This window comes from Poecilia mexicana, unplaced genomic scaffold (genome assembly GCF_051168715.1).
Source record: "Poecilia mexicana isolate PSO_F unplaced genomic scaffold, ASM5116871v1 scaffold_22, whole genome shotgun sequence".
Taxonomy (NCBI): domain Eukaryota; kingdom Metazoa; phylum Chordata; class Actinopteri; order Cyprinodontiformes; family Poeciliidae; genus Poecilia; species Poecilia mexicana.
This window is the reverse complement of record NW_028263391.1, coordinates 15,726,534-15,742,702: the sequence shown is the minus strand read 5'-3', so window position 1 is coordinate 15,742,702 and position 16,169 is coordinate 15,726,534. Positions and strand designations below refer to the sequence as shown.

The 16,169-nt window shown below is 38.9% G+C and overlaps 2 protein-coding genes across 4 annotated transcripts in view; both read right to left on the bottom strand.

Annotated features, from left to right (window-relative positions):
- The window catches only part of arhgef10 (Rho guanine nucleotide exchange factor 10), a 49,227-nt gene extending 43,885 nt beyond the window's left edge, over positions 1–5,342 (bottom strand). For both annotated transcript variants that reach the window (XM_015013293.2, XM_015013301.2), the window contains exon 1: positions 5,141–5,342. The gene's annotated coding sequence lies outside the window, so the exon portion shown is untranslated. The remainder of the gene's footprint in view (positions 1–5,140) is intronic.
- Positions 5,343–6,510: 1,168 nt separating this feature from the next.
- On the bottom strand, positions 6,511–15,027 carry cln8 (CLN8 transmembrane ER and ERGIC protein). Of its 2 annotated transcripts, XM_088002577.1 has the most exons (4): positions 14,965–15,001; positions 10,410–10,530; positions 9,499–10,122; positions 6,511–8,462 (listed from the first exon to the last, which is right to left on the bottom strand). In XM_088002577.1, the coding sequence occupies exons 3-4, from the start codon at positions 10,036–10,038 to the stop codon at positions 8,136–8,138; spliced, it is 867 nt and encodes a 288-aa protein (XP_087858703.1). In that variant the 5' UTR covers positions 10,039–10,122; positions 10,410–10,530; positions 14,965–15,001; the 3' UTR covers positions 6,511–8,135. The 2 variants fall into 2 exon arrangements, with proteins under 2 accessions (XP_087858703.1, XP_014868770.2); XM_015013284.2 differs by lacking the exon at positions 10,410–10,530 and having other exon boundaries at positions 14,965–15,027.
- Between the last annotated feature and the right edge of the window lie 1,142 nt (positions 15,028–16,169).

The following is a 16,169-nucleotide window of genomic DNA, read 5'->3' as shown; positions in this document are numbered from 1 at the left end:
AAACCAGAGTGAAGATTATTTCTTCATCACTCTCCTCTCCAGCAGAGTGTTTATAAGAAAGACATTGTAACACAGTGAATGTGAGAGTAAGAGCAGAAAGCTAAAGTCCTCACCATGGTTGATGACAGGCTCAGCTGAGCATGTCATTACAAGCTCTGCAGCTGAGCTGTGTTATGCAGACAGGAAAACAGTCATCTAGACTGCTGGTGAAATGCACACAATTTGTTCACCTGAGTCCTAATATCTCCACTATGTTAAAGAACAAACGGCAGGTAAACAACACTTTTAAACATAATCCCTAATGTTGAAGTAAAATTGCTTTTTGTGTGCCTATTTTATTGATGCAGGAGGAGCTAAAAATGTACACATCAGTACTTCATCAGATAACTTCAAAGAAAAGAAAATATTATAACAACGTTTGCAACAACAAAACTTGAAAATTATTCATTCTGTGGCTGAAATACCGTAGGTGGTATTCCAGCTCCCTACAGTGGTCCAGGAAATAAAGTTCGATATGAAGTTAGTTGCATAGAAAATATGAAGGAACTGATGATGTGCAGAAAGACTCAGACATCCCTCTCCCCAACCAATTCAGCTCCTGCCGGGGAATCAAAAGGTGTCCCCATGCCAGTCCAGAAACATAGTCCCTCCTGCATGTCATGGGTTTTCCACTGGGTCTCCTCCTGGTGGGACATGCCTGGAACACCTTACCAGGGAGACATACTAATCAGATCCCCAAGCCTCTTTTAAAACCAATGTTTTAAAGTAGAAGTTTTCAGTTTTGATAAATTTATTAAATTGAGAAAACATCACATTTTACAGTAGGGACTGATGCCTCCTTTCACCCACTGACAAATGAGGGGTGCACTACCAGTTTCTTAAGACTTCTGGATGTTTAGAACAAAAATTTGAGAAGCCACAGAGCAAACATCAGTCTAGTTATGTTGATGTGAGATACGCTTCAACATCCAGCCCTCTTAACTTAGTAAGAGATTTTGTTTCTGCTGTGGAGTTTTCAAGAGTCCACTTATTGAAAAGTGGAATTCCTCATATGAGCTAAGAGTCATCATCAAAAGCCCGGAGGACAGGGTGGTGCTTGTTGTCCGCTGTGTCTGCTGTCTTTAGGTAAACGTTTTATTTGGCAGTTTACCTTCCTGCCGGGATTACAGTAATCATGCCATGGCCAATAAAGAAAAACCCAGGCTAACGAAGGCTTTAAACAGTACAGTAATGAACAATGTCTGTACAATTACTAGGTACGTGAGTATTTTGACCAGATCAGCGTTTTTATAAACTCCAAGCTGGATAAGCTTGAATACTTAATGGATTTAAGCATAGCAGGTGATGTGTCTGTCTGTAATGACAGAGCTTATGGCTTTTAGCAGGTCAACACCCTATCAAGGTGTGCATATTTTTGGCAGCTTCTTTTCTTTAGCAAAACAGATATTTAACCGACTTTGAAAAGTCACAGGTCTCTTGAAATTGCTAAATGTTGGGTTGTGAACATAAAACTATCAATGTTTTGTTGTACAGTCAACAGGGTTGTAAGAAACTTGTTGAGAAAAGAAAAAAAAATAGCTGCCAAGAATTTGAGAAGAATGAAGCGAGAAGCTACCAGGAACCAATTATCTTCCGGTTCCATCATGTTGCAGAACTGCAATATGGACTACCTAGAAGTACAAAATGTTCAGAGGTCAGAGACATTGGCCAAGGTAAGGAAGGCTGAAAACCAACCACCACTGAACAAGATACATATGCTGAAGTATCGAAACTGAGCCAAGAAATATCCAAAGACAAATTTTTCAAAAGTTTTATGGATGAAATAGTAGTGTCCCTTTACAGACTAGACGGGTTGGCCCATGGCTAGATCAGTACTGATCTCCACTTCGACTCAGACACCATTTAGGTAGAGTTGCAGTATGGGGCATGGGCTGTTATTTCATATGAGTTGGATTGGCTTTTTTGGGGGTCAAAGATGGGCTCAAAATCACCTCTCAAACCCACTGACAGTTTTTAGAAGACAGTTTCTTCAAACAGTGATCCAGGAAGAAGTCTTGTCCCTTCCCTTCATCCCATCTGGAGCTAACCTCAAAAATCACACCAGCATCTGGGTGGTACAGCCTCCAAAACGCAGCTGATTGCACCACCCTTTCTGACCTCAAATTGGGTGGAGGAAGTTTTACAAGCAGGCACAAGATAGCTGACATTTTGAAGAATTTTGACTGCTGGGAAGTTGGACAAAATAGATAAGGTAGTAGATTATGGAGACATAGTTTTAAATAATGAGGCCCAGAGGGAAGCTTATTTGATTTAGCATGCAAGATCGATCAAACATGTGAGAGTATGTCTGCATTCAGCAGCCCAACAAACACAGAAACTCTGCTTCTGAACCGACTGCGGACTATACTAATCTACCAGACACTGATCACTTCACAATGTCATATAACCACATGTATGAAGTTATTACAGTTGTGCCACATCGTTCCTGTTTTAAAATCAGTGTAATAAATGTCATTGTTAAGTTGGTTACAGCTTGCTTTAATAACAGAAAAAACACTGTGAGGAACTGAAGAGAAGGGCTGTGCTGTAAAACCAGCATACACTGTACAGTCTTGGCTGTCATTTCTAACTGGTCTCCACCCATCCAGCAAGCCACACGAAAGCATTTAGAACCCAACATGTCACCAGAAGAACACTAGAGTGTGTGTGGAGCAGATCCAAAGAGCTTTTGTTGCCTAGCTGAAGGTGAACGGATTTTGATGGGAAAGCAGGAATTCGACACATTACCATACTTGAAGTCCAAATCCTGATTCTGGAAGAGTGGAGAAAGCCAAGACTGGATTGGTGAAAATATAAGGAGCTAAAAACAAGGGTATGGCAGGCTGTGATTTACAATGCCTACCATATTTAACGGTCATGTTCTTGGGTTCATTCTGATTCTAAATATAAGCATGTTCCCAGCTGTTAAACAAGCATCTACTGTGTGATTTCTCACATGCACCTGCAGAAGAGCCAGGAGTTCTCTTTCCCAGCTGCTGAATAAATATTTTTCTAATCCCCGTTTTATCTGAGTGGATCATTGACTGGATGATGAGTTGGACAGTTACTACATGGTGGACTTTCTAAAAATGAATGGCACGCCTCCGAACTGATGAGAACTCTGGCATCCTCCAGCTTTTGCCATGGAAAACAAAAAGCATGAGTTGTTACTGCCAAGTAGAGTTGTTGCCTCATAACAGTGAAGAATTTGAACATTTCTCAAAACTGTTATTTTTCCAAGAAAAAGCATCTATTTTTACAAACTATAACAGCAGCTAAGGACACACATCCTGCAGCTTTTACTTATATTATGTTTGATTATATTATATCATGGTTTATGGCTAATGAAGATCCAAAATTCAGTTTTCACAGAAATTTGGAGCATTACATGAGATTATTAAAAAAAAAAAAAAAAGCTTTACAAAAAAATGTTATGTCTCATCTTGCACAATCATTAAGAAGCTTACTAGTCATACAAATCTGTAACCCAATCTACTGAAGGAAAGTTAGGTGGAAGGAAAACATCCTGCACAAAAAGGTACACAAGCTACAGAGATGACTGCATCGTTGAGAGAATTAAGGAGCAAAGTTCATTCAGCTGTTTGGGTGAGATTCACAAGGACGGGGATAGGGTTGGAGTCACTTCTTGGAAAGACAACACACACATGTACCTATGTTCAGAATACAGACTAAAGCTGTCTTGTTCTAAATGACATGCCTGCCAATTTAACTAATCCAAACCCCATTGAGAATCTATGCAGCGTTGTCAAGAGAAAGATGACAGAGACCAGCCCAAATAAGGCGAATGAGTGGAACGGTCCCTAATGTACCGTTCAAACAATTATTTAATGCATATACTTTACAGTACATGGCAAAATGAGACTGATATGTTAAAAATGCCTTTTTTGATCGTTCTTATGCAACATTTTTTTCCATCAGCTACAAGCCAAAATCATCAAAATTAACATTAAGCATTTCAAATATATTACTGTGTTTAATGAACCATTTAATGAACCATTATCAAGTTTTAGATTCACTTTTTGAATTTAGTAAATGCAACAAATTAACTTTCTGATGATATTCTAATTCAATGTGATGCACCTGTACAACAGAAGAAGCACTTTCATGCAAGCACGTTAAATTTAGCTTTCAGATTGCACTGCCAGCAGCTTTTTTCAGGTGTCATTAAAGAAAGCATTGCAGCAGGGTCGCCCTGCCTATTTGTTAAACAAATCACCCATGTGGAGTTTTGTATACCAGCATGAGAGTGTGACTCCCACCAACTACCAAGTCAGCATTGTCCTGGCAGAATAAGCTTTACATGCAAGACACCACACATTGCACAACAAAACCAAAGAGATATTTATATTTAAACCATCTTCAGACAGCTTACAACAGCTGAAAACTTGTGACTAAGGGAAAAAAATTACCTTAAGCCACGGTTTTACAACTTGTTTAGAGTGAACTTCCAGTTGACCAAATCTGTGCAGTGCTCCCTGACTGAGGAATGCCATGCATGACTACTTGAATTTGTAGCTGAGCTGCATCTCAGGGAAACTGCTAGTTTAAGGTCCATGTGATTTTTTTTTATATATATTCACTACTATATTATTAGGAATAAAAACTGCCCTCATTCTGTAGTTTAAAACAGGACAAGCTACTTACTGAACACTCAAGAGATAGTTTTTGCATAAACAAACAAGTGACAAGTGATTTGTAGAAAATCAAAGTGGTAGTAAACGTCCATCTGTTCTATGTTAAACAAATACCAAACGCAACTGATGTTGTTCTGAGTAAAACATACATTCCTAAGGCTGCTTGTTTAGGACCAGCTAATTAAAGAATGTGTATGGCAAAGAGAGTTTAAATTATAATGCATGCTATATTGGTGGCTTACAGAGTTGGCAACATCACTGTTAAATAAGACGCCACGTTACCTTCATTTCACAATTCTGTTTAACACTTGAAAAACGGGGTTAGTATTACACGCAAAATATCAATTTGTATGCCTTTTTCAGCCTAATGTTAACTGATACTTAACAAGTACGACAAAAGAGTTCTTAAACTTTCTCATAAAGTTAGAAAAATGCCTCCAACTCACCATTTTATTGCCTTCCCATAATCCAATTCCCGTATAGCTCCACGACACTACAGAAACGTTTTAAGCTGAACACATTTCTGGCTGTAAAACAACTTGTCTCGCATCAACACATCCACTTTTCAACCCTCTTTTCGGCTCTTCCCGATGTTAGCAGATTATTCTATCCATGAAACCTCTCTACCTCCAGTCAACAGCCGATTGGTGGACGACTGATGTGTGACGAGCTGTGATTGGCTTGACGTGACTTCAATCAACATTCCAAGGCTCTTTCCTGTAGGACGAATCAGCGGGTAGAAAACTTCCCACTTGACTTCAGATTTCTCAGACGAAAAAAGATGTAAAGTCCTGAACAACTTGCATAACTTTTGTGTTTGATTTTGTTTTTATTTTAAATATGAACAAAGGATAATCAGATAGCTTTTGATAGGCCTTCGATAGGCCTACTTTTGATAAACGAAGAGTCCTATTGTTTTGAGTGCTTCATGCACATAATGCATTAAATGTGAAATTTAGCAACACACTGGGTTAATCTGAATGGATTAATCGAAAACTTGATTTATTTCTGATGATCACATTTTATGGAAATGCTGATTTGATTTTCCATAAGGACCTACCCACACTGCTAAAATGCCACTACCTATTAAAATTAAGATGAGAGACAGTATGAGATGAAGGCTAAAGCAACATGGGCTTCCACAACACCTCAGCAGACCCATACGTTGCCATCACGTCATGCTGCATAGCTACAGTAACTACAGTAGTTCAAACACAAGGAGCCTCAGCAAAATGTTTTGTGTCTGTGTACAGTATGTGGACATATTTTTCAGTAGGTCAACATTTTCATACTAAAAGTCTTTTTTTAATGGTCTTATGTATTTTTATATTTTTCTAAGAAATCTATTTCTGGGTTTTCATTAGACATAACCCATGTAGTCATTACTAACAGAAAGAAATGCTTGAAAATTAATAGTGAATTTAGTACATTTATAAGTTGAACCAGATTCACTTTTTGAATTCTAACACATTACTTTTCGTTGAAAATTGTATTGATATACTCACACACATACGACTGTTAAAGGGAATGTTTGGAAAATGAGCAGCAGGGTAAAGTAACTCCAACGGTGCCATCTAGTGTTGTGATCCAACAGCACTCACAAATGAACACATTCAAAAACAGAAATGCAGATCGGTAGGTAACTTGGAGTCAAAGGACTTGCCCAGGTATGCAGCAGGATGAGGCAGGAGGAAGCAGGACTCAAGCCTAAAATGTCTGGATAGGTAGGCAATTACTCATCCCATTAGCGTTATCCCTACAGTAGCTCAATAGCAAAACAAACCTCCACTCAAGTAAAAAGAAAAAAGAAATATGCTTCATATCAGAAATCTTTTTTTATTTTGAAAGTCATATTCATACACCACACAGACACAAGATCCTGTGTTTCCAGTTGAAACTATCTAGACCAAATCAACATTGTGTTTTGACATGAATCAAAACACATTCAATCCAGAACAGAATAATCAATATCTGCTAGAATTTCTTATTCCAGTGTATATTGATATAATTGAAAAAGGCAATTACATATAGTCTATAATGACCATGATTTTGGCATATAAAGGGGCAGTATTATGCATTTTCCAGAGATATATTGATATTTTATAGCACAATGAAATAACTGTTTCCTTCATTTGTTATACAATGCTGTATCAAACATGACTTAAAAGTAATTTGACTTTACAATCTAATGTCTTGAAATTGGGCTTCGGTCTCTTTAAGAAGCTCCTGCTCTTTCCGAGACTCCGATTTCAGCGAGTCATGACATTATTCTTAGGAGCATTGCACTGTCAAGTGTTTCATACATAGACCTCGGCAGATGCATGGTTTCACCAGGTGTTTGCTAATTGCTGCTGCTGCTAGTCTGAAGGAACTGAGTGGGGAAGTCGCAGGAGAGAAAAGTTCTGTGAGGCAAAAGCTTGAGGAGAAGTTGTGTGGAAAAGGCAGCACTTGGTGAAACAAAGCGTTTTTTCGCAAATGAGTGAAGAATCAAAGCAACATTCTAGGTATATTTTTGATGAGGGAATGACATTATAACATGTACAACTGGAAAAAACAAACAAACAAAATAACTTAATACTGCCCCTTTAAATGTTGATATGGCATTTTGAGGACATTTTCAGATCAAGTCTTAATTTTTACATAAAAAAAACAAACAAAAAAAACATAGCAAATGTTTGTAGCACAGATTAAAAAAAAAAAACCCTTGACAGATGCACATTATGCAAACACCCAATATAAGGCAGCAAGTCTAAGCAAATATGCAATAATGTTAGTTTTGGATATACCCGTCTTCTGCAGCCTAAAGTCCATTTCTTAGCATTTAAAAAAAATACATCTTGGTTTCAATATAACTTGCTTGTTCTGTTGTCATCGTTGTTTCACTTTTGTCACACTGCATCTCCATTTCAGACAGTAAGGCCTTTGTGACGGCAACAATTCCAGTGCTTTCTTCCATTGATAAAGAAGAAAAGCTTTTTGTGTGCACTGACAAATCTCTGCTGCACTGAGGTGGGAAGACTTGCACTCCAAGACGACTGCAAACTAATTTGTCCATTTAGGTTTTAATGGATCCAACAAGTAAGTCAGTTTCCTCAAATTAAACAAAAACTCTGCTGTACGTGTGTGACAGCTGCAGAGCTCGAGGAAACATCTTATTTGTATTTTTTTCCCCAGAGAGTATTGGATATCTTCTACAAAACTGATTTAAAAATACACCCTTTTCTACCCGAAATAAGATTAAAAAAATAGTAAACTGAGACAAATCTATGGAAAACAACATGATGGAAGACTGTTGCGACACGCAGCATGATTAGATCACACGACCATATATAACCAAATTGCTTTTCATACTCTTAAAAGTGTTAATCTAAAACATAAATTATCAGAAGTGGAATACAAAAGCAGTGCAAGTTCGACAGATTGGGATCTTGTAAATGCTTTTCAGTTTTTATGGGGTTTTCTAGAAACCCCAGACTGATTCTCTGCAATGTCATTAACCGGTGCCAGCTTGTTCCCAAAGTTCCAGTCCACAGGGTTTAGCAGCTGCATGGTCTTCTTGTGCGTCCAGATGGGGTTGATGATGAATGTGAGCAGAGCGAGTCCAGAGAAGAAGATCAGCCTTTGGGACAGCGCCACGTGGGTGTTCATCCTCTCCCAGTGGGTCAGAGTCACCCACCACATGTAATAAGTGAGCACCATTCGGCAGTGGAACATGTGGATCATCACCCACTGGTTGGCTCTCCAGAACAGAGTGCGAGCCCAGCCAGCCTTTCACATGAGGAGAAAGGAAACAACCATTTATACATGAATATGCATTGCATGTTAACATGCTATGAAAAGGAACAGAAAGGTTTGGGCAACGACACCAAGTACAGAACTTCCTTTTTTAAACAACACTGAACTTTATCTGTTTAAGAATCACATGTCCCTGAAGGCCGAATGAGAACTGAAACACAGTGACAGAACGAGACGTTTTAAAATTAGGTGACAAAGGAACAGCAACCAACCATGTGATAAGAAAAACAAAAAAAAAACATTTAATATGTAGTTGGCGTGAGTCAGAGACCGTTTTCAAGACTGAGGTCTTAAAGAGTAAACGGAACATTTACTTTTTAAAAATCTTTGGAGAGATGTGAGAAAGTGTCAAGTTGACCTGAGCTTTTTCCAGTTGTGACAGGAAAACGGCACAGCCCTTCCCCTAACGTTTCTGTGTACTGACGGGCAGCTGGCTTTAAAACTGTATTTGGAAAACCACTGCAGCAGCTGGATGGAAGCTACTCGCCTAATATCAAGTTATTATACCTGTGTATATAAGTGGTTAAATATCCGAAACAAACTTTCAGATAAGTCTTTGCATGACAACTTACCAATAACAAAATATTTTCCTTTTCAGTTTTAAATAAAATCACATAGCAGCAAAACTCATTTTAAATTTTGGGGTGGAAGTATCATGACATGGTGTTTCACTAGACAAGTTGCCATTACCGATTCTGCAGCTGCTGACATTTGTGCCGCAACTGCTATCTAAGGCAGGGTAGTTTATAATTATACAAACACACCTACGAAGTCATTCATTATTTTTTATTTCATCCTTTATAGTTTCATATATATATATACAAATATTTACACTATCCCCTGTTGGTTGCAAGAATTTTACTTTTTAAAACACCATAGCTCAATGTAGTTGAACCATGAGAATCTCATACTCACCCTTGCATAAACAATAAGTTCATATGGCTTGAGTAAAGAAATCTTTTGTGATGTGTACTCTGACTTTACACAGAGAAAACAATGAAGCTCTTACCTTCAGCAGCATCCAGGAGATGCAGGTAAAAGGTGTGCTCATCTCCAGGAGGAGAGTAACCATTGCCAGGAAGTGTCCTTGAGAATCAAACACCACAGCACCTGCAAATCCTGACAGGGCGAAGAAATGGTGTGTGGCCAAGGGCAAGTCGAATGACCGGAATACGACACTAGATGAATGTAGTGCCACATTCTCAAACACAAAAAAGCCGGTAGCTGTGAGGACATGAAACCATGACCAGTCTTCCTGGCCAATCACTTTGTCTTTGCTTAACGCGGACTCCTCAGTCAGAGCCCGGAGTCCTGCCACAGAGCTCTGAATGCCAAACGCTGCCCGAGTGGCTGCCAGGTTCCAGAAGACCTTCTCTTTGGCTGGGAGAGCATTGTAAGTGTAGCACAGAGCTAGTGACAGGAGATGAGAGAGGAGAAATACAGCCGTGTAGAACCCAAAGCCAAGGCTGATGAGCTGAAGGCGATAGTCCCAGGAAAAGCACTCTGGGCTGGGTTGGGGTAGAGAAGTGGTCTGTTGTTCAGTGGGCATGGTGACGGAAGGAGGAAGCTGATTAGGTGGAGAAGATCACCTGCAGGTGGGAGCTTCAATCGGCAAATGCATACTGTGTGGTACCTGCAAAACAGCAAAACAAACAAACAAGACTGCTAAAGCAGAGTCATGTCATCCACTGAGATGTAATAGAGTGAAAGCGTATGAGGCATCTAATTAGCACTTGAATACATGACTATTTCAAAATGTCAACACATATTATTAACTCTAAATGTCAAAACACAATTTTGCTAATAATAACTGATGACTTAAAATCTGAGGAACACAAAAGGCAGAACAGAGCTTGGAGGTGTAGCACAAGACCAAGATTGAATAGTTTAACTTAACAAACATGAGAAACCACAACGCACTGTCCAATCAGAAGGTTTTTATGTGCCACCATACTGAGAACCAGGGCTTTCACCCTATAGTAAAATCCTTGTGCATAACATCTAGTCTCAGGCATTTTGGTGATGCAGCAATCCCCACAATCTGCAACAAAATAAAAACAAAATGACGGGATCTGTAAAGAGAGTCAGTGGGAGAGCTTTAATGTGTGAAGCATGAACAGCAAGACCCACAGAATCTCATGCCCGTATGGATATGGCGTTTGTTAGCGTTAGCAACAAGCCACTTGTGTGCTTCAACTGAAAGCAGTGAATGAGTCATACAGGTGAGGATATGAATGAAATGTACAAGAATCTAGCAAAAGAATGGCTAGGCAAAAATTTTGTTTTTTGATTGCTGGTGGAGTGACAGATCTTAAAATGCATTTGAGAATAAGATCAGCTGATTATGGAGAGACAGCAGGCGCAAATCGTGACACCGCACCTCGTACTGGCACTTCCGGTGGCAGGTCTGACACCTGCCACAAGTGCCACTGCGTTCGGCTGACTTCGGCTGACCTCGGCACCTCTTACTGGCACTTCCGCTGACACCTGCCACAAGTGCCACTGCCTTCGGGACTAGCTGCCAGAGTTGCCACTGCGTTCGGCTGACTTCGGCTGACCTCGGCACCTCGTACTGGCACTTCCGGTGGCAGGTCTGACACCTGCCACAAGTGCCACTGCGTTCGGGATTAGCTGCCAGTGCTGCCGCTGCGTTCGGCTGACTTCGGCTGACCTCGGCACCTCTTACTGGCACTTCCGCTGACACCTGCCACAAGTGCCACTGCTTTCGGGACTAGCTGCCAGAGTTGCCACTGTGTTCGGGTGACTTCGGCTGACTTCGGCTGACCTCGGCACCTCTTACTGGCACTTCCTCTGACACCTGCCATTAGTGTCACTGTTTTCGGGTCTAGCTGTCAGTGTTGCCACTGCGTTCGGCTGACTTCGGCTGACTTCGGCACCTTCCAAGGGTTGCCACGACCTCATACTGGCACCTCCCACGCCTCACGGACCCCTCTCGCCTATTTTTGCTCACGAGATTTAGGGCGGCCATCTTATAGCGTTCGACCGCTCCACTCAGCGTTATATGTTTAACAGGCACAATGACGTATTTGAACATTTAATCTTTCATAACACGCTGTTTTGTTACTGGAAACCTTATACATGCAGCCATATTTATAAACAGTTGTATTTTTAAAGTATTTTTAATTGTATTATACATACTTCAGCATATTTAAATATGCTTAGTGGGGAAAACAATAGAATAGAAATATAATATTCTTTGGTGACAGCTTCTGTGTCAGAATTAATATGAATGAATTTATAATTAATGAAAATAATGGTGGATCTGGCACAAAGTATTGCATTTCTTGTTAAGTATTCTGTTCCCTTAAAAAAAGCAAATATGCCCTGGTCTATTTTTTATACAGTCTCAAATTTCAGTTTCCAATAAACAGCCTCAGTGAAAACATGTTGACAGTTGCCATAAGCTGTCACTTGTGCCACGGGCTTCTGGGTAAGGTGCCACTTGTGCCACCTTACCACTGGGTAAGGTGACACAAGTAAGGTGGCCATGGGTGCCACAGGCTGCTAACCTCATTCTCTATCTGTTTCAGACAGAATGTAGCATATGAATAACTTTAGATCAAACAAATAGAAATAAAATATATCTTAATTACAACATAATTCTCATACATATTTAAATATACAGCCGGTGTTCAGACTTAAACAGAGAAAGACAACTCCTGCGCTTTCAGATGGGACCTCTTCTGCAACAGGTGATAATAGCTACCAGTAGGTACCTACCACTACAACTGACACTCGGTTGCCATGGTATGTCAGTGCTGACAAGCTCCTGTCAGTTCCGGATTATAATTATTTTCATACAATGACCTTAATATAATGCTATTGATTATTAAACCGGGTAAGTTCACTAATATTGACTTATTAGTTAACATTTCTGACAGTGGCAACATGAGATATTGACAATTCCAGAGTGACATTATGTTCAGCCTGGTTCCATGACAGTGCACAGGATGTCATAAGTTATAGTGGCTGCCTGGTCTATTATCTAATAGACCAGGCAGCCACTATAACTTTCAGTGTTTTTTGTTAAGATAATGCATTTTTAAAAAAAAGAAACATGTTATCATAATTTTCCAAAAATGCCAGTTAATCATTTTTAAATAGTTATTACTTGTTTTTATTTATTACATTTAATCCCCGCTATTTTTCATTATTTGTCAAGTTTATTACAGATTTGTGTGGCATAAATGAAGGTTGCTTCTCTGTGTTTTTTTCTGGTTCGGTTCATTGTCTTCAAAGTTTTCTTATTCAAAGATGAGAGAATGACTAAAATCTGAGCTAAAAAATGCATTTCAACAGCATTTTCAAGGCAGCAGGAGGATTTTCACTTTCAAGTTAAAACAACTTCAATTTTTTTACACCAATATTGAATATTGATAAGTCAAAACACAAATTATTTACACCTCAAAAAATTTGACAATGTGTGAATCTTAAGCAGCATTAAGAACAAGAATGTTACATATTTTTGGAAATAAAAATTACTTTAGTTTATACTTAAGATGCAAATGATTTTTTCAAAGAAAATTGTGCTGTTTACATATTATTTTATTTGGCAGATATGTTTCAACATTTTTTCAAGTTTATGTCACAAAGTATATGCATAGTAATTGATTTGTCAATATTTATTAGCCATTGTATGTAAATACTTTAAACAGCAATTTGAAGTCTACTGTAAAATTCATGTTTAGTCAACGTGTGAATTTACTACATCAGGATCAAATAACTTATTATTCCTCCATGAGAAATTATGATCATTAAGCTTAAATTTATTTTTCAAACTTTATTAATTTCTACAATATACGTTATACAGAGTCTGATTATTATTACTATTATCCAGTTGCAACATTTGGCTTCCTGTTGCACTATGTCAGCCACTGTTCTGCGATATAAACATGGGCAAGGGTTGAATGTCATTTTGATTAAGTAAAAAGTCCTATTAACTATCAGTGATGTGTGATTAACCAGATGTGTCTTTGAACATAGTGACAGGTTCCACTGTAATAGTGACACTTTATAGTATATTCAATTGGCCATCTTGATTGAATTAAACTCAGTCAAAAATATTCAAAGTGTTAAATGGATAAATATACAATTACCATTGAATTTTTTTTATAAACACGCATTATAAGTAACACGTTTTCAAAAAACTGTCATTGCCATCCCCCAAAACATCGGAAACAGTTGTGACAGCTCTGAAACATCCTGGACATCTAACAGCAGCTCTAGTGGAGGCGAGACTCAGCTGTTACAAAGGTGCCGAAACCAATGGCATCCCTGATACCTTCTGTGTATTTGATTAATTCAAAGACGGAAGGAGTCGGCTGGATTATTCAGATGAACTTTAGTGAATAAATAGGATGAACGAATCATACATGATATAATAAACGTGTAGGAATTCAGCTAACATAAGTATTTATGCGAAAAAAAAATTATTAAATTCTGTCTTCTTCGTCTGTGTTTAAGTTCTTCTTCTACTAGTAATAAAGCATCATGGGATATGTAGTCCATTTGCCTAAGTCAGTAGCAACACTGAGAGCTAGACCCGAAAACAGTGGCACTAATGGCAGGTGTCACCGGAAGTGCCAGTAAGAGGTGCCGAGGTCAGCCGAAGTCAGCCGAACGCAGTGGCAACTCTGGCAGCTAGTCCCGAAAGCAGTGGCACTTGTGGCAGGTGTCACCGGAAGTGCCAGTAAGAGGTGCCGAGGTCAGCCGAAGTCAGCCGAACGCAGTGGCAACTCTGGCAGCTAGTCCCGAAAGCAGTGGCACTTGTGGCAGGTGTCAGCGGAAGTGCCAGTAAGAGGTGCCGAGGTCAGCCGAAGTCAGCCGAACGCAGTGGCACTTGTGGCAGGTGTCAGACCTGCCACCGGAAGTGCCAGTACGAGGTGCGGTGTCACGATTTGCGCTCGGCCCTGCTGTGATTATGACTGTTACAAGTGAAGGTTTTCATCCCCTTTTCCCTCTCACCCCCAAAGCTGCACATTTTTTTAATGCATTATCACAAAATGAATACAGATCCCGCACATCACAAACTTGCTTTATACAGAATCTGCTCTTAGTGTATTATGAAGGCCTAGCTTTGTAGTTTAAATGTAGTTAAGATTAAATTAATTGAGAAAAATAGTCCTTTGGTCAATCAGATCGGATACCCATATCGTCAAAAACCTGGCACATGCTTACTGCACCTCTTTGTCAAGTTCCTCCCTATGATTCTAGCAATAAAATGCCGCAAAATGCTTCAACACACCGTCTTTATATTTAATTATCTGAAACACACAGTGATAAAATCGCTTCTTGCGTGAAGTTACCAGCTAAATTTAGAAACAAAATGTTATCTCTGCTAACTGACATGATGAGTCAGACTAAACTTTTACTCATAATGACACGAATAAGCAAGCAACTGCGCGGCCAGGACAATCTGACAGATAATTAGGTAATATAAGTGAATTTTACTCACCGTGATGTGTTTGTACTGAACGCGGTGTCTCTGCATCATCCGACTACAACAGGAAGTCTCGCGTCATGAGACTCCAATTTGGTCACATGACTCCCAAACCGGAAGTTACGCCTCCGAAATACGTCATTGATACTGAAATCGATCCGTTTCATAAACAAAGGCAAATTAAATACTCGACAAAATGAATGTATGTGAAAATTAGCGTTAAGATACAGAATATGCCGATTTGTAAACATGTCAGGGTGCTTTACCTGCATCCAAGTATTTGCTTTCTGCCGGGCTGTTGTTGTCCAGCAGGGGGCGGCATACTGCCCTCATTTGTGACTTGCAGACATGGAAAGTCTGTTCCACTCACTTCATTTTTCACGATTAACAAGTCGGATAAATGTTTATGTATGTGGTAATTTAAATAGAGTTTGTATAATACATAAGATAATAAATATACAAATACTTATCTACAAATATCCACCTCCAAATTAAAAATGGCAACAATATTTTAACTCAAAATAATTGTCAAAATCTATTAAATTTGTTTACTGTGCTACAGTCCATCTCTTAATAATTCGAAGATACAATAAAATGCATATTCACATTGGTTGGGCATGGTTGTGCCCGGTGGCATTTTATAAAGTAAGCATCTTAATCCATTCCAAATCCAGATTTGATGTGTTTGTGGGATCATTATCCTGTTGGAACATCCAACTGTGGTGAAGTTTGAATTTTGGAAGAACTTCATCTTCCAGCAGGAAAGCTGCTCTTAGAATACTACCAGAGCTATAATGAAACGGTCTAATATAAGCTGAGGTCATGCATATGCTAGAATGGCCTAGTCGAATTCTAAATCCAATTGAAAATTTGTGGTAATACTTGAATTGTATTTTTCTCTGCCTACTTTGAATGAGCTTTGGTTATTTTTGCAGAGTAGAATTGGAAATAATTTCCATTTCTAAATATCATACAGGATCCTTGTTAAATGCTTTGAGGTTTGTAATTTCCACAAGAAATGTGGAAAATTTTATGTGTATTTATGTTATTATGTAAGTACTATTTATCGAAAGTAATGGAAAAACCCCTTAAATTAGTCCCTGTCACTAACATTAATGAGTTTACACTTATACAAACAGAAGTAAATAATGAAATAAACAGACAAAACTCAGAAGATATTTTCCAAATCTTTTCTACAAAAATTTAATTGCAATATTATT